Source organism: Macrobrachium rosenbergii, chromosome 21 (assembly GCF_040412425.1).
Source record: "Macrobrachium rosenbergii isolate ZJJX-2024 chromosome 21, ASM4041242v1, whole genome shotgun sequence".
Taxonomy (NCBI): Eukaryota; Metazoa; Arthropoda; class Malacostraca; order Decapoda; family Palaemonidae; genus Macrobrachium; species Macrobrachium rosenbergii.
In genome coordinates, this window is record NC_089761.1 from 21,713,538 (window position 1) to 21,737,145 (window position 23,608).

The 23,608-nt window shown below is 37.4% G+C and overlaps 3 protein-coding genes across 4 annotated transcripts; 1 reads left to right on the forward strand and 2 right to left on the reverse strand.

The window, feature by feature from the left end:
• Positions 1 to 232: 232 nt before the first annotated feature.
• Positions 233 to 11,048, reverse strand: LOC136849788 (centromere protein J-like). 2 transcript variants are annotated; one of them, XM_067123190.1, is made up of 2 exons: positions 10,705 to 11,048; positions 233 to 5,116 (listed from the first exon to the last, which is right to left on the reverse strand). In XM_067123190.1, the coding sequence occupies exon 2, from the start codon at positions 4,248 to 4,250 to the stop codon at positions 456 to 458; it is 3,795 nt and encodes a 1,264-aa protein (XP_066979291.1). In that variant the 5' UTR covers positions 4,251 to 5,116; positions 10,705 to 11,048; the 3' UTR covers positions 233 to 455. The 2 variants fall into 2 exon arrangements, with proteins under 2 accessions (XP_066979291.1, XP_066979292.1); XM_067123191.1 differs by having other exon boundaries at positions 10,600 to 10,750.
• On the reverse strand, positions 4,583 to 7,653 carry LOC136849407 (uncharacterized). The gene is made up of 2 exons (XM_067122758.1): positions 7,624 to 7,653; positions 4,583 to 5,116 (listed from the first exon to the last, which is right to left on the reverse strand). The coding sequence occupies exons 1-2, from the start codon at positions 7,651 to 7,653 to the stop codon at positions 4,583 to 4,585; spliced, it is 564 nt and encodes a 187-aa protein (XP_066978859.1).
• Positions 7,913 to 23,576, forward strand: mRpS18A (mitochondrial ribosomal protein S18A). Its single transcript, XM_067122759.1, has 5 exons — positions 7,913 to 7,951; positions 12,975 to 13,080; positions 16,609 to 16,751; positions 20,171 to 20,294; positions 22,748 to 23,576. Exons 1-5 carry the CDS (start codon positions 7,913 to 7,915, stop codon positions 22,849 to 22,851), a joined length of 516 nt encoding a protein of 171 aa, XP_066978860.1. The 3' UTR covers positions 22,852 to 23,576.
• Positions 23,577 to 23,608: the final 32 nt, after the last annotated feature.

Here is a 23,608-nt window from a genome sequence, read left to right on the forward strand (position 1 = left end):
CATTTTCTTAGGCTTCTTATTTTTATTTATTTCTTGTGGATCTTCAATGTTTAAAGGGTCTGATAATAATAAATTTAAAAACCACACATCCATCAGAATTTAAATAAACATACTGTATAGTAACTGTTAAAAGACAAGGAGGACCAGCTGGCGCCAACTAAAAACTAGCATCAACATTAGCAAAATAAACAACTTGCATCAACAGGCCACTAACTACAGAAATAAGACTCTCTTAACTGTAAATAATTTACTATATTCATATACAATGCACAATGATATGTTAAACAATTCATACAGCACAGTTTATGCACCAAAAATATTTGTGCTTTTACACCAAAATAAAGGCAAAATATCTAAACTCAAAAACAATGGCTACCAAAATAAAGCTTACAATTCTGATCACTTAATCTTTTTCAGGGGAACAAAGAAATACCTATCATTACTCACCTACAGTTCTATTGAACACTTTGGTGGGTATCAGACAAAATGTTCCCCTCCCTATCTTTTACACGAACACGTCCTGTTTTGTAGCGTGTTTCTGTGCGACCATCTGAATGTAGTATTTTCACAGTCCCATCAGGATATTCCCGTCTCTTTTGTTCGGGTGTGTGAACTTCTTTCTGACCACTTACAAACTCCATCACCTTAAAGCCATCAGCATTTGTGTGGACAATCGTACCATTTGGTAAAGTGCATACTTCTGTACCATCTGGCAACACAGTCTTGCGTGTTTTATCGGGAAAAATAATTTCAGATGATCCATCTGAGAATCTGGTTTCTTTCTGGCCATTAGGGAATTCAAGGATTTCCTTGCCATTTATAAATGTAGTATGACTCGTGCGATCAGTCCCATAAACATAAACAGTTCGATCTTGGTGGATTTCCTTTTTGTCACCATTGTAATAGCTGATAATTACTGTTCCATCTGGATGGATGGATTTTTTGTTTCCATTTGCATAAATGATTTCTCTCGTTCCATCACCTAAATGTAATTCTGTAGACTCTATGTTTATACTTTGTTGTGTTTGAAGAGAGCTTTCCATCACACTAGTTTTGCTGGGCTTGAATTTTGAACTTAAGAAACCAGGATCACTGGTGCCAACAGGATTCTCCGTAGCTTCATCACCATCATTTTCTGGTTTATCTTCGTCTAGTCCAATCAAGTCTCTCCTCTTGTCGGTATTATCAGATTTGCTATTTTCCTGAGCATTTTTGTTTCTACCAGTAGTAACTGTACTGCATGATGACTCAAATTTGTTTGCCTGCTGAAATGATTGTAAAATGTAATTTTTTTCTTGATTACACCTCTGATGGACTGAATTTGAAGGAGATTGTCTATCCAAACTCGACATTTTATTCTGTACTGGCATGTCTCTCATTAAAGCTTGTCTATCTATCAAAGGTTCACTTACAGTGACTGGTACTTTATCCAGAGACTTATTAATACTGTTTATAGTTGCTGTTTTTGTTTTCATTTTTGATTTTCCTGTAAGTATAACTGCTTTGGTATTTATAGGAGGTTTTTTACTTACATTGCCTCTGTCTATTTTTTTCTTTTGTTGCATATTATCTTGAACACTTTTTTGCAAGGATGCATTTTTCAATTTTAATGACTTCAGTTCTAGTTCTTGTAATCTAATTTTCTCATTTAGTTTCTTCACAGCAGCATTATGTAATTCATCTTTTTTCTTTAGCTCTTCTTGTAAATCTTTTAGCTGCTCCTTCAAGAAAACAATTTCCATTGACTGCTCACGGGCTGAAGATATTGAGGGATTCTGGTGCTTGACTGATTGTTTTTCTTTCCACAGCTTGTTTCTTTCAGCATCAAGGTATTCTCGGAACCTAACCTTTTCTTTGCCCATCTCTTCTTGAAACGATCTCTTCTGGTGGTCAAACTGAGACCTTTCATTCTGCAGACTGTCTTGAAGAGTTTTAATCTTAATATTTCCTTTCTTATAGAAATCTATTTCTTTTTCTAATTCACATACTTTAGCCATAAGAAGAGCTTTGTGAGTTTCCACTTCCTCATGATTCCCTATTCTGCTGGCCAATGGAGAAGATTCCTCTCTTTCTATAATCTTACTTCCACTGCTCTCAAGAAGTTTTTTATCTTTCTCTTGTACAGTTTCTGGCACACTACTCAGTACACTCCCTCCTCCTTTTGAGGAGACATGCTGTAATGTTTTAGAATGGTGAGCCTTCTTTCCAGGCTCTTCTTTTCCAAATATAGACCATATGTAGTGTGATGCTGAATTCTTTGGACGGCATGGTGGTGAAAACTGCAATCTGATTGGTTGCAGAGCTCCTGAATTTGAAACATGATCAGGTGTTTTGTTAACAATTTCTCTAGATAAAACACTTTCATTTTTATGTAACTCCTTCAAAGACTGAAATTTTTGGACACCTTCAGTGTCAGTAGCATTTACATGTATTTGAGTTAAAACTTCTAAATCTGAGGTTGTTACCAAATCAGTATCATCTGTAATAGATGCCATATCAGTTAACGTGTTTTCTCCATCTGATTCTGAAAGCTCATACTCCAATACCTGTACTCCTTGAGGCTGAAAATGAACACGTGGCCTAGCAAGTTGAGGCTCATCATTTACTGCTGGAGTACTTGTGGGGTTACTGGAAGTAAGTTTTATATTATTTTCAAAACAAGAAACCGATCCTACATTAAAGGAATTTTCAGATTCTATGAAGCTTTCTAAAACTGACCTCAACTCCTCCTCCGATAAGCCAGACAGCGGAAGATCTTCCAATCTCACCAACCTCTTCAGCTGCTCAAGAACAATGCTAACATTTACAAGCGGGAACTGGTTCTGCTGATGGTCACTTTGATCAGAACAATTATCAGCCTGTTCCATTTCATCTGATGGTTTGGCAACAGCATCATCTCGTTTACAGCATTCAACTAGCATTTTTTTATTCAACAAGTGAAAAGTAGGACTAAAACTTGGGGTAGAGGAAGGCGATTTCAATGGCGTTGATGATGATGACTGGAGACCTCGCTGCAGTAAACGAATAACAGTTGATGAGTTGGAAGAAAAACTTGAATCGTCCGCTAGTTCTTCCAACTTCTCAAATGCTGACAACTCTTCCTGTTCTTTAAGTAACTGCTTGTCATTTTCTGATGTTGTGGTTACCCTCGTCTGCTGGATATTGCTTTGAGTTAATATGACAGCTTCATTTTTTTCTGCTGGTTCATGCATTATTGTTCCTTCCTTGCATTTCTCATACCCCAAGCTGGTTTTGGAATCTTGTAGCTGTAGCATTTTAACAGGCATGTTTCGTACTTTTAATTTACAGTTTTGAGAAGTGACCATACTTTTTATACTGGCTGATGGGTTTCCACTAAAAATCTCTCTTTCCTCTGACTGTTCTTGAATAGAATTTTTAGCCCTTCTGAATCGCAAAGGTTTCATGCCAAATCTAGCTGTACCCTGACCTTTCTTTAAATAAGTAAATTTGGGCTGTGGCTGTGAAACAGTCTCATTGCTAATCTTTGAATTATATCCAAGTACAGTATCGTCTATAGCAGAGTTACTGACAGTGTGGCGGCTTATAAAATTTGTAAGACCTTGAAATTTTCTCTTATAATCATCCCCATTGCTAGGATTGCATTTCAAGGCATACATTTCTCTTTCAATAGGAAATCCACTTACAATACTTTTCTTAATATTAGCATTAACAAATATTTGATTATCCTGAGTTTGTACAACTTTCCTCTGACCATCTGCACTTATTAGATGCTTTTTGTAATCTTCTTGCACAGACAGATCCGGACTAGTTGAAATACTATCACTGGTATTACCTGAAGGATTCAGACAAGACAAACCTTCCTGGTTAGGCCTATCATCACGACATAATGACTGGTCTTCAACAGAGTTTGAATTTTCACTTGTAAATCCAAGATGGGTATGTGGACTTCCATTTGATGATTGTTGAAATTCCACTAATGAAGTATTCTCTCCTCCACTACCGTTACCTCCATGATCATAAACTTTGTTTTTCATGCCCCCTTGACTGTTAAGTTGTAAGGCCTCTATATCACTATTTTCTGGATCTTGATGAAACTCATTTTCCTTTGGCAACTTTATTTCATAAGCACCTCTGGACTGGTTTAAGGATATTTCCTTACGCTGTTCGTCTTGCCATCTTCTTAAATTTTTTAACCGTTCCAGCAATGCTGAGCAAGGAGAGTTGGTGTTTCCCTCATGTATAGTCATTATCTTGGAACCACTTTCCATGTTCAAAAGTCAACTTAATCACTTAAGCTGTACTAAAAGCACCTATTATCTTGGATATACCTACACACTTTTAAAACACTAATTATAAAAAACTTACTTTTTAATAGAGAAATCAGAGTATATAACACATGTTACGACTGAAATCAACTTTCAAGTTTCCTATTTTGGAAGAGCTCATTTAAATGCACACGGAATGTTCACGAGAAGAATTATGCAACAAAAGGCGATCACAAATCCATGGACTGCAATAATAAAAACCACAACCGAAATTGTACTTTTTCAATGGGAAAAATATCAGACATCAAAATTTGCTAGTTCTCTTCACTACCACATCAGTATAAACTAGTTTTCTTCATTATACGGAAGAATTCATCCTGGTTGATTTCGTTATCACCATCACGATCAGCTTCATCAATCATCTCCTGCAACTCTTCGTCAGTGAGGTTTTCTCCAAGTGTTTCTGCCACTCGTTTCAGGTTGAGGAATGATATCTTACCAGTGTTATCATCATCAAATAACTTGAAAGCTTTCAATATCTCTTCTTTCACATCCTTCTCAGCCATCTTTATTGTCATTAGAGTGAGAAACTCCTCATATTTAATTTTGCCATTGTCATCCTTGTCAATTTCTGCTACCATTTTCTTTATCTCTTCCTTCTTTGGTTCAAATCCTAATGCTCTCATAGCTACTTTGAGTTCCTTGGGGTCAATTGTCCCTGTACCATTTGGATCAAAGAGATCAAAGGCTTCTTTTATGTCATTTTTCTGTTCTTCTGTAAGCTCAAACTTTGTGCTCCCAGAACGTCTTTTTCCTCCTCCACTTGTAAGAGATGGGCGCTTGTACTGATTAGACATTCCTGAAGCACTCTGCAAAATAGTTAATTTTCAAAAACACTGCTCAGTATATTAAATTATACATTAAAAACTAATTACAGTTCATCAAGTCTCAACTGGCAATGCAAAAACCACAATAACTTACCAGGTAATCTGACAACTTAAGCCATAAATAAATTACATAATTATAATTTGCAATAGTGATTAGGTACCATGTAAAGCTAATTGTACTAGAAATCAATAGAAACAATGAAAGAAGTGACTATTTGAGTGTCACTAAAAAACAGATGGTTTTTCAAATTGTTTTAAGCCGAGCAAATACAACCACAAACCTTTCCTGAGCTGTAGTTAAATGATCACATCAAATTTGACTTGGTACAAAAGAGGATGAAATGACAATGGAACTTTTAAGGGAAATCTAGGAAGAGGAAGTAATGCCAAATTATTAACAAGAAAGGCTGATGGTTAATGTGTTTAAACATATGCGAGACATTATGGAGTGTGGTAATTATTGAGAAATCAAACTAAGAGAGCATTTGTTGATTGTTTTATGCAGAATCCTTGATGAGAGATCACAAGCAGTTGTGAAGACTGGTGAACAGAATGTATGGTTTCATTAGGAGAGGCATGGCTGATGATGTATTTATAATACAAAGTGACGTAGTGTTCTGGTTTTTGAGGAGGAATTGCCAGAAAAATTGGTAATGTTAGTTAACATGATGTATAAAACAACAAGGACTAGTAATAACAGCCTGCAACAAAACAAAAATGTTTGAAGTCAGAGTTGCTTTACATCAGAGTGAAGAAATTAGGAATGAAAATCTATGGGAATTGTTAAATGCAAATGCTGGTGATTATGGCAGAATATAAAAAATTGGAATGAGATGGTATGAAGGTAAATGTGGGTCAAAAAGACAAATTTTCAAAGTACATATATTTTTTTTTAGGTATACAAACCAGAGCCTTTAATGAACAAGTATCCTTCAACTCAAGCTGGGGAGAGTCATTTAACTTGTTAAGATGTTTACCTTGTGGTTACAGGGGGTGAGTGGAGGCATACCCTTCACTTGCCTGCCATCACCAAGTACTTATTCCTTCGCCTCGAGAACAAAGCAAGGTGGCTGAGATGGGCACTTTGATAAAGGGCTCTGGTTTATATAAGTGGGATAAATGCAAATTACTTTGGAAATCTTTAGTCTGTTCCTATGGAAATACAAACCATTCCCTTTTATTCAGACGACTCAATCATTAAATGGGAGGTCATCTTTGTGAAAACACTGAATAATATACAGTATTGAGAAACCAACTAGGGAATGTCACAATCCTGGAAGCAAGAATGGGCAAGGGGAGCAATAACTTATGTAACCTACAACTCAGTCTGTCATAGGGTTAGCATAGCAGTTGAGCCACAGGGCTTACAGAGGGTGAAGGGCCTCCCTCGAGTACGGAAAAGGACAGAGAACTACTTGCTACCTATGTACTATAGGTTGCACAAGTCAGAGGGCAGCTCTGTCTTAGGATCAAAATATAGAGGAAGTCAAATCTTAGTTGCTAAAGCTCTTCTTAGACTGGTGCCTCAATTGAGTAGCAACCTACATCTATGCCTGGTCCAGCACATACTTGGGCTGAATTACTACTCTACAAAAGGAGTAACAAGGGAGAATGGATGGACCAAGGAAGAAGGAACTCTTGAAGACAGCAGGAGACTAGAATGCATGGATGGAAAGGAAAGAACTCAAAATGATTTGGAGGAGTCACTGGGGAAGTAATCCCTCCTGGGAAGATGCAAATGCTACTTATCCCTCTTCCTTCTACTAAACACTCTTGCCCCTCACCATGGCTTTATAAATTTCTTTTTCTCCATGATAAAAAAAGGTAAATAAATAAATAACACAAAAAATTGAAAGGAACTATTCAAACTCAACAAAAACTCTAGCAGAGAGCAGAGAGCAAAGAACATTTGGTCCAGGTGGTGGTCCAAGACACAAAGAACAACACTCGGTCTAGGTGGTGGTCAGAGAAAAAGTTATTGGTGACTGAAGGTGAGTAAGTAGTATTCCCCACTCACACACACCCCTGCCCCCTGTAACCAGCAGATTAACATGTCCAACAACCATCTCCAGCTCACACTAAAGGATACTGCTACATAAAGGGTGGTGATTTGTATTTCAGTAGGAAGAAATGAAGGCTCATTACTGTACTGAAGATGTCTGGTTTCAAGTTCTTTGACACCGGCCAAAAAAGTCAATTAGTGTCCTGTTCTGGGATTGGAAATGGGCGTCAAGGGGAAATGTGAGCCATGTTAGTAAATACACCACCACCTTCACGGTAAAACATGCTGTGTGCAATTGCTAATGGGGCGACTGGGAGTGCATCCTTGCTACTTAAGATCCATTGTGCAAAGATAATTTGATATGAATTTAGCAAATTTTTTGACTGAAGAAAATAGAAAAGGGTGTATATAATGCCGTATATGTGAGATAATTTGAGAAATTTAATGAGATATATAGTGAGAAATATAGCCTTGTTTATGATTTTACTTTCATCCCCGAGGGGCTGGTACTAAACATGGTGCGACACAGAACTTCCACCTTGTTTAGTACCAGCCCTCTGGGGATGAATATAAAAACAAACAAAAGACAGTAAATACTTCATTATCTCTGTAGGGTTCTACGATTATCTCACCTGTACTGCATTCTATATATACACCGTTTTCTATATTGTTTAGCCAAAAATATTAACAGATGATATCTCTGTGCAGACATCTCCTTTGCTTTAACCATGAACTATATTTCAGTTTTATGATTTATAACACTACGTCAGGTTAGGATGGAGATGTTCCACGGGGCTAAACCCCTGGGCCACCAGGTAAGGACCCAGTGTCCTACAGTGTGTTAGGTAACGTTACAAAAGGTATGGTTATATGCACCCCAGTACTTTATAACTTATGGTGCCCTGGGTTTGGTAAGGTGGAGGTCCAGGTAAGGGTCAAGTAACATACGTTAGGTTAGATTATCAAATTTAAGGTCAGTATGCGTCTCTGTAATTGATCTTGTAATAGGCAGAACTATAGGACAGTTCTGCATGCGTTATTACCTTGGAAATTGACTTTCGCTATAGTATTTTGGTTGCTTATCAAGAATATACTGTTATTTTTTGGTGGTCGACTGTAATTAACCCCAGAACTGATATGTTATTGTATGCTGGCCATCCTGGAAGGCTATCGCACATACGCAGTGTTATAAGAGAACTTATGGTAAAAAGTGAAGTTTCCTTCACCGAGGGGTCCATGGCTACGTAACACGGCCTACTATGTTAGGTTAGGTTAGGGTCCTTTTATAATAGGTTTCCTTAGCCAATCCCTTCTTGAACATATGGCTCCCTAATGACTTGTGCATTCGCGGAACCATTCCATGACAACAACATGGCAGTCGGGTCTTTCACCCAGCAATTTCCCCCACCCAAAACCCTGCATTCCCAAAGGATCCCCAACCACGTTGGATACAGATTCGAGGTTAAAAATAATTGACCGACAATAAAGACCACCACCTCCGGTAATTCTAAGAACTAGCTCCGTGCCTGTTTTTACCTTGGAAACTGGTTTTTTCTACATTTTTAGGGCTTCTGATACTGGCGGTGAGTTTCTTTGTTGTTGGCCAACTGTTATTTGCCCCCTAACTCTACTCAACAGTAAAAGGGGACTGGGAATTCGGGGTTTTGGGTGGGGGAGAACACAGAAATGGAGCGGACATGTTTACGTTGGGGAGGTGCCCTCTGGAGGGGAAAAACGAGAGGGAGCCATTCGCCAACAGGAGGGGGTTAAATGCATTTCGCCATGTTTAGTACCGGCATCAGGGGGATGGAATGTCCCTTTGCTGTGTTTAGTACTGGCCTGAGGGGTACCCATACGTTGACAAGTTATTGCACTTGGTGGACGGGATATGAACCGTTCCAAACAGATGTACCTGTGCTCTATCTTGTGAAGATCATGTATGGAAACCCCTTGTTGGATGGACTTCAGGGATTAATTACAGGTTAATTACATTCGTGCGACAAAAACTGAAGATAAATCCACAATTAGCAGCCGAAAAACTATAGAAAAAGTCAAGCTATAAGGAAATCACTGCCGCGGAGATACTGCTTACATCTACCCCACCTCCTTCATCAGCAACATCAAAAGTATATGAAAATTCAATTTCCAAGGTAACAGTCCGTGCAGAGCTGTTCTATAGTTTTACTTTGTAATACAGGCGGTCCGGTTTACTGGGGGTTCGTTTTGCGCCCGCGTCAGAATCTAAAATCGCCAGAACGGAAAATCGTCGAAAATCGTCAAAAATCATAAGAAAACCTTTACTTTTAATGCTGTGGGTGCATTGAAAACGACGTAAACTGCATTTATTATTGAGTTTTACATCAAAAACCTTCAAATTATAATTATTCTGCCGTTTTGGGCCAAATTTCTTCCGCTGGATCGGCGACGACGCGTCAGTGAACCCTCGAACATGCGCCGTAAGTCGGGAAATAATTTCTGATGAATATATTTGAAAAGCGCCAGAACCTCGAACGTCGTAAGCCGGAACCGTCGTAAACCGGGGACTGCCTGTATATACACCAACAATAATTCTCTGGATAATTCTACAGAAGAGCTCTACACACAGACATCATTCACCCTGTTAATAAAATTTTTTTACTGTGTGTGTAGCCCTTCATTGGCTGAGTCGGTTGAGCTTCAGACTGTTACTTGATGGGCCGGAGTTCGATTCCCCGGCCGGCTGATGAAGAGTTAGAGGAATTTATTTCTGGTGGTAGAAATTCATTTCTCGCTATAATGTGGTCCTGGATTCCACAATAAGCTGTAGGTCCCGTTGTTGGCAAATTGGTTCTAGCCACGTAAAATAAGTCTAATCTCGGGCCAGCCCTAGGAGAGCTGTTAATCAGCTCAGTGGTCTGGTTAAACTAAGGTATACTTAACTAAAAAATGTAGCCTAGAAAAAGGTGTAAGTTATGATAATGCAATACAGCTGACATAAAATGAGAAATTTATTATCTTTTGTTTAAGTTTTTACGTTCTTCCCAGTAGGACTGGTACTCAATACAAGGGCCTGCAGAGCATCTCTGTAGAACTAGCCCAGGCCTACCATGTGCCTCTCAGAAATGCGTAACAAAAATATGATTCATGTAGTCATAATTGGCAAGGTACTGTAGTATACTGACGTATACTATCCGATTAAGCAACATAAATTTGCTCCGCCATGGTCAACTTGAAATTTAATACATACATATAACTGCCTAGCTATGAATTTCTTAAAAAGGGTAAGCAACATTAATTACTCATTAAAATCCTCTAACCTAAGGGTAGACCTATACGAGCCAAACATCATAGCATAGCCCATATCCACCTACCTAACTATGACTAATACACTGCATTTAATTGGGCTACGATGACCCACAATTATGCCAAACCATATCCATAGCCAAACATAATGAATACCCAACAAAAATATACAGTAACTTACGAAACAGGCCTATATTAGTGACATTTCCCTTGTTTCGTCTATTTTGGGATGCATTGCCAACACAACACACTCCTCCACAATTAAAGCTTGGCGTACAATCCTTACCTTATTTCAAGCGTGCGTAAATGACACCTGTGTGTAGCGTTTCGTTAGGAAATACAAATCAGGCCGCAATAACCCAATACAGCGCAGCCGTGGCCGCGCGCCATTCAAATTATTTGACAGTCGACGCGCCTGTTAGATAACGGGGGCATTTTACTGGTTGGGTGGGTGAGAGGTCATCTTCTCTGCTTTTTAAACGATTCAGTTTAATTTGGGAAATATGGAAGTGTGTTGAGAGATAATTATAATTAGAAAATAAAGGTTTCTTTTTTTTGTTCACTTTTTCCGTTGCACAAATGAACACGCCTACACGAGCATGTTCACGCCACTTTTCTTAGTCTATATTTATCTATCTGATGTATATATATATTCGTCTTGCTTTTTTGTTCCTAGTCCAGAGGCTCTTCTTATTCCCCTTATACTAAATTATTTTGTTTTTTTATCCTTTTGGCAAATGTCCGGGCTGGCATAAAATTTGCTTAAAGAAAACCAACAACTACTCATCATTTAATTGCAAAATCGAGGACGAACCACTTTTTTAAGAAATTTCCACAACATCAGGTGCTTCATAGACTCACACAAGCAGGTTCATCCACAGTACTTGGTCCTTCTCGTACTTACTGATCAGTTACCTGTATTTTTAATGTACAATTCACCTTTTCTGGATGTTCCCAAACTTCTTCCACTCCAACCAGTCATTTTCTTCCACATAACAAATCCACCCCAATTCCCATTAATCCATTTTTTTCATAAATACAAATGTTCACCACACATTTTTCTTATTTTTACCATTCTTACCGTTTCATCCTTATTTTTACTCCACCTATACCATTAGAATAGCTTCTGCTGTTTTCCTTTCATTTGCATTCTGCCTTCATCGTATATTTCCACTAAAAAGAAATGGCCCAACAAACCCTTCAGACACTCTCTCTCTCTCTTCTCTCATATATATATATATATATATATATATATATATATATATATATTAACTTTTAACATACACATAATAGTTCTAGCATTAGCAGAATTAGTTAGTGACTATTTTCGTTGATAGATTTAATGAAAGTATTCGTGTTGTGCTGCTTTCTTTTAACAAACAGTCCACATTATCAAGGATACACTTGATAATGTGGACTGTTTGTCCAAGAAAAAGCTTGTAACTTTTGAATAAAACTCATTAGATACCATCCGTTTGAATGAGGTCTTAGTAATATATATATATATATATATATATATATATATATATATATATATATATATATATATATATATTATGTATGTATGCATAAACAAAGCACTAAGTCGTAAAATGTGCTTAACATCAAATCCACATTGCCATCCATCATTTTCATTGTGTCTCCGCAGTTCTCGTCTTGTAAGTCTAACAAGATGCAAACAACTGAACTCAACAGTTTCTGTTGTTCTTCTCTTTGATTTCCGTAAGTTTAAGAATCCATTTACGTATTGCAAATTTGCAATATTTGCTTCCAAACCTTTTGCAGTGGTCATAGTGCCTCAGTTGTTTCATCTGTCCTGTGCTTCACTTCCTCTTTCATTCTGCAATCAGCTTCACGTCAGTCACTTCCATTCTTCCACCATCGATACTGATAGTCATTGTTCTTTCTTCTTTTTACTACACATTCCACTTTTTCTTACTGTCTTTCAACTTTTTCCTTGTAAAAATTCCAAACTCTTCTACCAGACTCGAAGAGGGTGAAATATTTTTTTAATACTGTTTATAGATACCACATGTACTCCATCTTGAGATACAGCGCATTCTGTAATTAAATTGGTTTCAGCGACAACTGAATTTTAATTTATAATCTATTAACTTTCACTGTTGGTGGAGGTGCCATTTATAAACAATCCTCTCGTGCGTAACACTTTTTTTCATTCAGTTTCAACTTTTTTCATTTAAAAAACTTCCAAACACTTCCACCAGATTTAAAATCCTCTAAAGGGCGAAGTAATTTTAATTTAACACTGTAATTATCACATGCACCCCATACAGAGAAACCGCAACCTGTGATTAAATTGATTTCAGGCATAAAATAATATGCAGTTCGCTGTCTATTAATTTTCAACATTGGTGGAAGTGCCAATGCCATTTGTAAACAAACCTGGACCTCTCGTGCGTAACTCAGTTCTTTGCACTCCTCTACACTTTTTGAAATTGATTTAGATAAAAAAAATATATATTTTACCTACAGAAAATCATCAAATAAAAGAACATTAATATATGGGAAATCACTTGGCCTTTTGTATACTTCCAGCAAAATACCTGGTCAAACCAATTCTTAAATACACACATACCGGCAGTTCAGGGATTATCTGTTGTGAAAAATTTTTCGTTGTCCTCACAGAAAAATATTAAGAAGAGTAAGTATCAACCACCGTATAGTATGTAGAATACGGGCTCACGAATTACTTGGTGGAATCCAAGGGGGCCCAATTCCCCCTCCCCCCCGCCAGGTTACGGCGCAACGTCCACGGTTAGGTTTGGTAAAGGTAAGTCTGGTTGGTTAATATTCCCTCTTATATTTGGAGCGAACACAGAGTGAGGGGTTAGTACCAGGCTTACTGTAGGCCTACTAGGCTAACCAGACTCATCTTAAGCTAACCTAACCTCGGCCGCTGTCCCCTGACCTGGCCGGGGTGGTGCCTCGTCCCCCTTGGGCACCTCAAATAAGTTGTGACCCATCACTGCATTCTACCTCTTGACCTTAGTTACTTTAAACAATTATCGTATTTTGGACAGGAAAAAACACTTTCATGTTTTAATGTGTGCTTTGAGCATTTCGCCTCTTATCATTTGTTTCATTAGCAAATGACCTAATTAACCACACCCAACTTAACCAAACTTAGAGTACAAGGTCCTTATCCTAGTACATGATATTAATTTGAAAACGTTCTATAAACTACTCGCCTGATTCTGAATGAGAACTGTCATTAAGATTAACATACAGTACTTGTATTTCACTCATTTTTTGTTTTCCCCACTCTGAAAACCTTTTTTCAGACTGTGGTCCCCAAAATTGTATTATTATATAATATTATATATTAAGTACTCATTTGCTAATCCCTGTCAGAATCATTCAAAGCACATGGTATAATGTAGGAAATTGACATTCTGAAGTCCAAAATGAAATGCAGTAATGGTTTAAAGTAAAAAATACAAAAATTTTCTATGCCTCAGTAAAAGGCTGGCAGATTTTAGGTTTAGCTTAGCCTATAAGGGTAAAATAAGGGGTCCAGGAGGGATGAAGCCCCTACCCTTAGGTCAAGGATATCGATATATTAATCTGTTGTGTTGTATTTTCAGTGAATTTCAATTTCAATACCACAACCACTCCCATGAGTGCCATGTTTTATACCAACCCCATGGGAATTAATTTTAAAACATAAGCTAAGAGATGGTAAGTTTCTGGACAACACTAAACTTGAGGTAGGTTTTAGCATGATTGTTGTATTATGTGTATTAAGCAGGCTTAAGAGCACAGCTTAACCGATTTTCAGTTATCGGTGCCTCTGTTAGGTATGTATTGGCCCCGATAAGTGGAAATAGGTGCTGAAAATCACTGATTTTCAGTACCGGTATGCACCAGTTTCTGTCACTAGACAAGCCCCGAAAAACTGGATCACCAATAACCAGGTACTGCCTGTACTCCAGTATTGAGTTTTGGTGTTAAAGTAAGATAACACTATATTTTTTACAACATTGACACAGCTAAATTCTCTGAAGTTATTTTATTGGATTATGTTAATGCAGTGCTCCAACTTGATATTATGTGCAAGTACTGTATAGCAGGATTACATGTGTTTGCAACCATTCCAAAGTACATATTACTCAATGATTTTTGCATGGCATAAAAATAATCTATAATTTTATAATTTAGCCATATGCCATTATCATAAGACAGTAAGGTATTATTATACTTTAATATACAATTTGATACTGAAGTGTTTATGCTGTGCTTAATATACTTTATATAAAAATTTTACAAAAATCTGTCCTTGATCTGCTTTTAAGCCTGCTGTAATCTGCGGAGTTTTTGTACACAACTCTTGTTCACATTTACCAGTTGGAAATGAGTAGGCTTCACATGATTTTTATTTTCTAGAGCTATCATTTCACTTTTCCTCAACTTAGCTTTCTTGATTTGCTCTGGAATATTTTTTCTTGTTTTTCTAATTGTCCTACAATGATAGGTTTACTTTGTGAACAATTACAGTATTCAGCAAGTCTAATGGATAATTAGTAATTGTCTGCAAAAAGTGTTCTTCCAGTGTATATAGGAGTTTCCCACACGTGTCAATAGTTAGGGATTCAGTAGCTGTTAGTCTTTGCTTTTGTGGCACAGGGCCACAGCTTTTAAAGTTTTGAGATGTACTTATGAGCCTTTCAAGGAAAATACTGCCGGAATCCCAATCTTCCTCTGAAAGGTACCATGCTTTCATGAAGTATAAGACTTTGGCCAGGCTCAGATACAAGCTGGAATTGTGTTAATACTTTGTCAAGTAAAGGCTGGATTTTATTCAGATGACTTGTATTACTGATTTCTGGTGTTATCTGAAAAAATTAATCATACTCCACGGCAACTCAAACCTCTCTCCGCTCATTACTTTTGTTCCAAAATGGCACTTTTGCCAATGACCCAATTAATTGGCAACCTGTGACTGTCAGACAACGTCAGTTTATCTTTACAGGAAAAGGAGGTATTTGTTTTGCTGTTCCTTTATGCACAGATGGTAAAACATGGCCTCTAGATATTTATAGACTATATCTCACTGATGACATATTGGCTATGATAAGCCATGCAACTCATGAATATGCTAGGGAAAAAATTGCAACATGTCACACGGAAATCCAGGTTGAAAGGATGGAAAGATACATGTTCTGATGAAATTAAAAAATTTTTCTCTTCAACTCTGTACATGGGATTAATTCATAAGCCAGAGATATCTTTGTACTGGTCCAAGTCAGCACTGCCTTGAACCAGGTAATCAGACAAGGGTAATGATATTTCTGGAGAGCTCTTCTGATTCACAGGGAATGACGGCAGTGGTCTGGAAGCATCAGACTACCTTTACCTCATTCTACCTGAAAGACATTGCCCACATGTCTTAGGACACCTTTTTCTTAGACCTGAGATGGCTGCTCAGCAGGTATTGTAGTCATCCAGGCTTTTTTTAGACAGAAAGGCATCTTGACCAAGTGCTGTACTAGGTGAGCACAAGTCTGGGCAATGAATAGTAGAAAGACTGGTTGTCTTTCTTCCTTCTTATTTCTCCCTCTGCGGGTCCTATCTCTGTCATCCCTATGACACACTAGAATGGAGGTTACAGGAGTCACCACTCCCTTGTTCACGGTCATTAATGGGAATGTGACATTTCTGGGTGGAGATTCAACTTAACTGGTTAGTTGAGATAGACCTAAGGCATTAGTCTCCTCTATAAAAGGTGATGGATTGCATTTCCTCAGGAACAGATAACAAACTTTAAAGTAATATTAATATTCCTTAGGTCTACAAACCAGTCTTATTATGATCCCATCTCAGCTGCTCCTTTTAATTTCTGATACTAAAGAAAAATATACTCTTGGTAATGGCAGGAATGGGGATATTCCCCCACTCCCACCCTTTAACCACCAGTTAATTTCCTTGTTACCAAGTTTAAATGACTTTCCTTCTAGCACTAAGGAATTCTAAGAAAAAGGCTGGTTTGCATACCTAGGAAAAATACAAAGTACTATACTTTAAATTTCTGTTCTTTTTCAGGCTGATCCTTTATATATTAAAAAAAAATATATATATATATGTTGCAAATAAGCCTTATGGCAGTCTTTAAATGCATGGAATTATTTTACAGTTTTATATAGCTATGTTTTGATATGTTAAATTTTTTCAGTTAATGTTGAAGAATCAGATAAAGTGACAACAATAAGTGCAGAGTTTGTCGAATCACCATTAGCTCCTCGTCTGATGAAAACAGGAGAAGAAAAGAACCATGTCTGCCCACTTTGTGCATTGAAACTTGACGTAAAGCACACTGTAAGTAACTATGCTGTATTTTAGAAAACTATAGAATGGTATCCAGTTTCAAATTAGTAGCAGGGTGTAAAGCAGCTGAAGGATGGGTTGTTTGTTGTTTGTAAAGCAGCTGTTAGGGTGGGTTGATATTCTTTTATCATTTTTTTTACATTTTCATGAGCTAGTCTTTCTAATAATGCACTGAGGCCTTTATCCTTTTACAGTCTGAAACTTTCAGTTTACACTGCAGTCCCTAATCCTGTTGGATTGTTTAGTGTGACTGCTAAATGGCTAGTCGTTCTGTGGAAATACAGACCATTGCCTCTCATATAGGAATATTCCTTAGATTGAGCTGGAATCAGTTGTTGTAACAGGTAATGAAATAATTAACCGGTGGTAGGAGGGTGATTGGGGAAGACCCCCACTTACCTACCATCACCAAGCATTTTTCTTTTTCTACTGTCAAGTAGGACAGTTTGCTGTACTCCTGCAAACTGCAAAGTTGGGACTTGAGTGAGTTTACTTTGCCATGGATAAGCAGCAAGAGCAGCAAAAATGTGAAGAGCATGAGCGAATGTATGTGGTTCTTCATGTCCTTAATTTAGGCAGATCTCCACTGTTACTGCTCCTTTGTAGGGGTAGGATTGCAGCTGTCCAGGGGAAAGATTTGGGAATAAGAGAAAGACTAGAAGCATTAGCAGGTTTTTGCAAGAGGGAAGAATCCCCATTTAACACTACCAAATCTTTTCCTGCCCATTTTCCCAACATGGAGAAACATACCATTGCCTTTTATGTAGAGGACTTATTTCTTAGGTGGGAGGTTGTCTCTCAATAGACTAGCAAGTTGAATCCACACCCAGAAATATCAAGTTACTGGTCAACTCCTGTAACCTCTTCGTTGTAGCACAAGAATGACAGTGATAAGGCCCTGAGTCTGAGTGCAGTGTGCCTGAGATTTTGGTTAAAAAAGAAATCCTTGAAGAGTGAGGCGTGTCCTTTTGCAGGGGGGACAAAATTCAGAAGACAGCTAAACCTGGTCAATACAGTGGGTGGGTTCAAATTAAACATGGACTGCTAGTCCTGTTGTTAAAATGTAATGCAAAGAGTCAGCTCCAGTCAATCAAGCATCTAATCTTGGAGCTATGGCTGGTAAGGCGCAACTCTTTGCATTACCTTTTAATATCAGGACTAGCATAGATGTATAATTAGAACCCACCCATTGCATTGACCAGATTTAGCTGTCTTCTGACTTGTGCCCCCCTCCCCCCCCTCCAGCATAAGGACATGCTTCCTTCTTCAAGGATTCCTTTTTTAAACAAAATCTCTGGCACATTGCACTCAGGCTCAGGGCTTTATCACTGTCATTCTTGCGCTAGAATGAAGAGGTTACAGGAGTCATTGCTTCCCTGCTCACAACAGTGACCAGTAACTTGGCATTTCTGGGTGTAGATTCAACTCGCCAGTCAAGTGAGAGACAACCTCCCACCTAAGAAATAAGTCCTCTACATAAAAGGCGATGGTTTGTTCCTCCATAGAATAACAAATGTTTGAAGTAAGTTTTATTTTCACCTAAGTAACTTACCAAGTAATTACATAGCTTGCCTGGCACCCAGCTACACCTGGCGCCATTCACATCCTGGGAGCACCCAGCTCCCGATCGTCTAGTGCCAACTCTTCCTACAGTAATTTTTTCTCTCCTGATACTAGCCCTCTTATCTTCTCCCATGCCTGGCTCCCTTGCTTCCTTCCCATGCCTTTGCCTAATGTGGGAAGTGTTGGCGCCAGACGATCAGGAACTGGCACCAGGCGCTGGGTGCTCCAAGGATGTGAATGGAGCCAGGTGTAGCTGGGTGCCAGGCAAGCTATGTAATTACTTGATAAGTACTGCATATATAAAATTTAATATTTTTATAAAAATAATATTTTTCATAGGTAAACAAAGCAGAGTCTTTTATCATAATCTCACCTCAACCACCTCATGTAGGCCCTGATGCCTTAGGAAAAGTGCTTGGCAATGACAGGTAATAGTCTTCCCCACTTACCATCCTACCTATCTCTGAATTACTGTGTTGTAGTAGATTTTGGGTCAGGAACCAATTCCCCCAAACTACTGCATCTACGTCTCATATTGAAAGTTTGCTCTCTCTGGAAGTTTTGGCATAGAGACTGATGTGAAGAACCAATTTTATTTGGTAAAATTGATTTGTTTGATCTAAGTCACCCAAACAAATAAATTTTGGTGACTAATTAACTACTGATAATAAGGACTGTAATTACTCTTACAAAAAATTCTTACACACATGCTCATTGGCCACACTCAAACCTACTTACCTTTATTTCTGCTAACCTAAAAATATATGCATGAAAAAATTAAATTTTCCTTATTACAGGTTGCCCAGGAAACCAGTTTATTGATCTGGGGCATAGTCTTAGTCACTTGATTTCAGCAATAAAAAGTGTCATTAGAGAGAGATTTGTTTAAAGAAAGGCAGTCTCTTAGAGGATGCAGGGCACAGTGAAGAGTCTACCATATAGTGCAGTCTTAAAAGGCAATCTAAAATAGAAAAAGAGAGTTAAGCAAAATGTAAGAGAGAAGTACTGTCACAAAAGCCACACATTGCCCTTTTTTAATTTAACATTACCAAGTTTGAAAGAAAGACTGATTCCAGCTCATGCTCAGGAAGGCTACATAAAATGCTATTTTGTATCTTTAGCGAAAATACTGCTTCCTTTAAACAAAAATTATTTTGCCATAGCCAAGAAGAAAAAACATTTTTTGCAAGCACATGGTTTGACAAGTGCCATGCTGTGAACTAGTTTATTTTTGCTCTGTTAAACTGAATTAACAATGCAGTTTTTTTTTTAATTGTAGGCCCTTTCTCACAACTAAAATCTCAGCCTTCAAGACAGAAATAGCTTCTTAACCCACTACCACCCATTCCTATAGTAATGGGAGTGAACTTGTGCACAATAAGTGTAATTTGAAATTATGAAATTATCTGGCTTTTGATGACTACAGTGTGATGTTTGGTCTTTTATATTGAGTATCAGTTTTTAAACCACTTCTCCTGAGACATTTACATTTCAACAGAGCTAACATAATGGCTGTATGACCAGATTTTTACTTTAAATCCCCAGAACTTTAAGAATTGAATGAAATGCATTTGCACTGTTAGGGAAAGTTCATAAATTTTTCTCCATTGAGATAAGCATATTTAAGGAAATAAATTTCTTGACTTTACTTTGCTAGAATTTACTTTACTTTTTATGCATATCCCTGTGAAAGGAAAAATTTGCAGTGTCATGCAAGATACTTTGTCATTGTACAGACTATTCACTGTTCAGTTTGGATCACAGATATTTGATACTTATATCACAGTGTCTAAAGTTAATGCAGTAAAGCAAAGTATTCAGAACTAATTTGGAAAATTTTTTTTCAGGATGTGTTGATATTGTCCCAGTTCGTGCGTCCAGATGGCTGTATGTTACCACGACGTATCACTGGACTTTGCTCAAAGCAGCAGTTACGAGTCAAGTATCTTGTTGCAATGTCGCAAAAAGCTGGTAAGGACATGATGGGTTTTATAACCTTCTATAGAAGGTTTTTTGAAGAAGTGCACATGAAAATAACCCAGTGCCTACCTTGCCCTAAAAAATTTGTATTTTCTTTTTTTAAATCTCTTAGAAATGAAGACTAGTTAATAAAGTGAAATGCCTAATTGTTCTACAATACAAACCAATGCCTTTATGTGGGAGTGTTCCTCAGCTTGAGCTGGCATTGGTTGTTGAAACTGGGTAACAAGGTAGTTAATGGGTGGTTAACCACCCATTAACTGCCTTGTTACCAAGTTTATCCTACTAGGAGCTCTGTGCTGTTGAGCCTCCAATAGCTGTCATCCTACCTGTGGGAGATGCCCCCATAGCATCAACCACGGTTACTGCTGCAGAAGAGATGAGGTCATGAGCAGGGAGTAAGATTAAAAAAGGGCAAGAGCTTATTTTCTTCCCCCTCCTCATCATTTTCAAACTCTTCCTCTTTTTCTTGTACTCTTCCTCCTGTAGGAAATAGTAGTCCAAAAAGACCTCTCACATGCAGTTTAAGTATAATTACAGCAATTATAAGAACTGTTCAGTAGAAATATACGCAGTGCATAAAGCTGTCTTAAATTTTGTGTTATTGAATCTTATGCAAACCATGGAGAGAGATAGAAACAATGCTTGAGGTAGCAGTTTACTTAGTATATATATAAAATAAAGACATTTCATGAGGACTCAGTTCTCTTGATGCACTTTCAGAGAGAGAGAGAGAGAGAGAGAGAGAGGTGGGGGTGAGGGTGGGGTATTAAAACCATAATTCTCTCCAGTTTTACTGGGAGAAATATAAAACTCTGACAGGTATTTTGACAACTTTGGCCCACATTGCAAGGGGTAGGCCTACACTGATGTATTCTGATCTTGGGTGCAAGTCGTTAGGAACACTACATCACATCTTGCAGTTGCACCCAGCTGTAAACCATGGGGATATAATAAGACATTATGGCATCAGATTATATTCATAAAATAGAAAAGAGAGTACAGTATATAAGATAGTCTTAACAAATCTAAATTGCTATACAGTATATGAAATATACTAGTCACATTCACTAATTCATATTGCTAAATTTCCTTGATTTTCTTCAGATTTGATAAGGAGAGATGATGTATTTTAAATTGCAAAAGCTACTTTTAAAAGAATAGGCATTTCATAGTGCTGTTATTCATGAACATGCTTTTGATTTCCTTTTTATTATCTCTACCTCTCTATTTCCATAATATTCTTTCCATATTAAAGAAGTTACTTGTTCCACTTCTTGAGGGAGCAAAGACAACTTATTTAGCTATTGACCTTGCTTTCAGTTGTTAAATATTTGAAATATTTTCAATACCTCCAATTTACTATCCAGGGGTATATAGTAGTTGACCTATCTCATCTCTCTTATTGTCTGTTTGTACATAAGGATCTTTGCTGCATCCCTTCAGCCCCTATCTACAAACCCTTTCATTCTTTTTACCGTACCTCTGTTCATATTCTCTTCCATCTTACTTTTCACCTGCTTCTAACAATTGATTCGTAGCGCAACTGCCAGGTTTTCCTCCTATTAAACCTTTCAAACCTTTTTACTGGCAATTTCCGTTTCAGCACTGAATGACCACATAAGTCCCAATGCTAGACCTCTGGCCTGAATTTTATTTTCTGTTCTTATTGTCTGTCTGTCTGGCCCTTGATACATCTGTGCTTTGGCTAAGTTCAGAGTCTTAAAATTTATGCTTATTTTTTAAGTTACAAGGCTTTTTAGACTTCATTTTTATTATCTATAGGTGATGGTGATTCAGCATGGTGGATCCTAGGGCCAAGGTGATGTTTAGAGGTCAGACTTCAAATAGAATTGAACCTTGACCATAACTTTTAACTAAATAATTTAGACATCCTATTCAGCATGCATATTCTAGTAGAATAAAGCTGACGTTCAGAGTGAAGTCAAGGCTATACTTCAGGACAAGTAGGGAATTCCACCGTGATTATAACTTTTGAACAATATGTAGTAGAGCCCTCTTACTTGGCCTGAACACCACAAGCTGATGTTCAGAGTTCATTCCTGTCACTGTACCTCAATTCATATTCTCTTTCTTCTATCTGACTTTCCACCCTCTCCAACAATTGTTTATTAGTGCAACTGCAAGGTTTTCCTCCTGTACACCATTCAAACCTCCTTACTGTCAATTTCCCTTTCAGCACTGAATGACCTCATAGGTCCCAGCACTTGGCCTTTGGCCTAAATCCTGTGTTCTTTTCTATCCGATACTGAAAGGTCAAAGTCCTGATAGGATTTTACCACAACCCTTGGTAAAATCCTTTATATGGCTACCTCATGTAATGATTGTATCTAAGTCTGTATTCTTTTGAGTTTTGGATTTGTAGATCTTATCTTCCTGTAAACCTGCAACCATTTAGTATGTATTACATATATTTTCAACAGGTCTGATGCCTAATTTAGCACCCAGTTGGAGTAAAAAGGACCCAAAGAAGAGATATGGGTCTAAAAAGTTCAACAGGTATTTTGATGAATCAACGCTGGATTGAAACTTCGGATGATTTGAAACTCTGTAAGTGTATATGTAAAAAAATAAATAAATAAGAAAAATGAAAAATACTTTATGGGAGCAAAGTATAATTGTTGTATCACAGTTACTATTCCTCAGTTTAGTTTGGTGTATTAAATAAATGAAGGCCCAGTGTAGAAAATATTTACTGATTCCAGAGGCAACATATTTACATAGAATATTGTATTCATTAAGATAAAAATCCTGTATTTGATTTGATAAATGAAGTTTAAAGTTAAGTTGCTTGGAGAATGCAAATCTTATATAGTACTGTATAACAATATGTTGTGCTGATTTCTCAAAGGTTTCATAGCCCAGCAGTTTGACAGGAGGACCTGGTTAGAATGACTGCTGTGTATATTTTATTAAATTATAACATTTTTGTGTAACACTGAGAGAACAACAGTCCTAAAGAATAAATTGAAAGCACCACTGACAAATGCAGATATTTTAGATTTAATGGTAGAATATTTTACTTTTTTTTTGTATGTTGTAAAGAATTTTTACTGAGATAGCAAAAACCTATTTCAAGATTGTATGCGTTTAATTTTCTGTAAATAGGAACTCTATGAAAGAAGACTGGTAAGCTGGTAGCCGAATATTCGTATTCTTTTTGCTTTCAGTGTTTTCAGAAATCTGACTCTTACAGTGTTTTTTTTATAAATGTAAATACAGTATGTATGTCTGAATAAATTTACACTAATTTTTCTTATTTTTAACCTATCCATAGGGAGTTT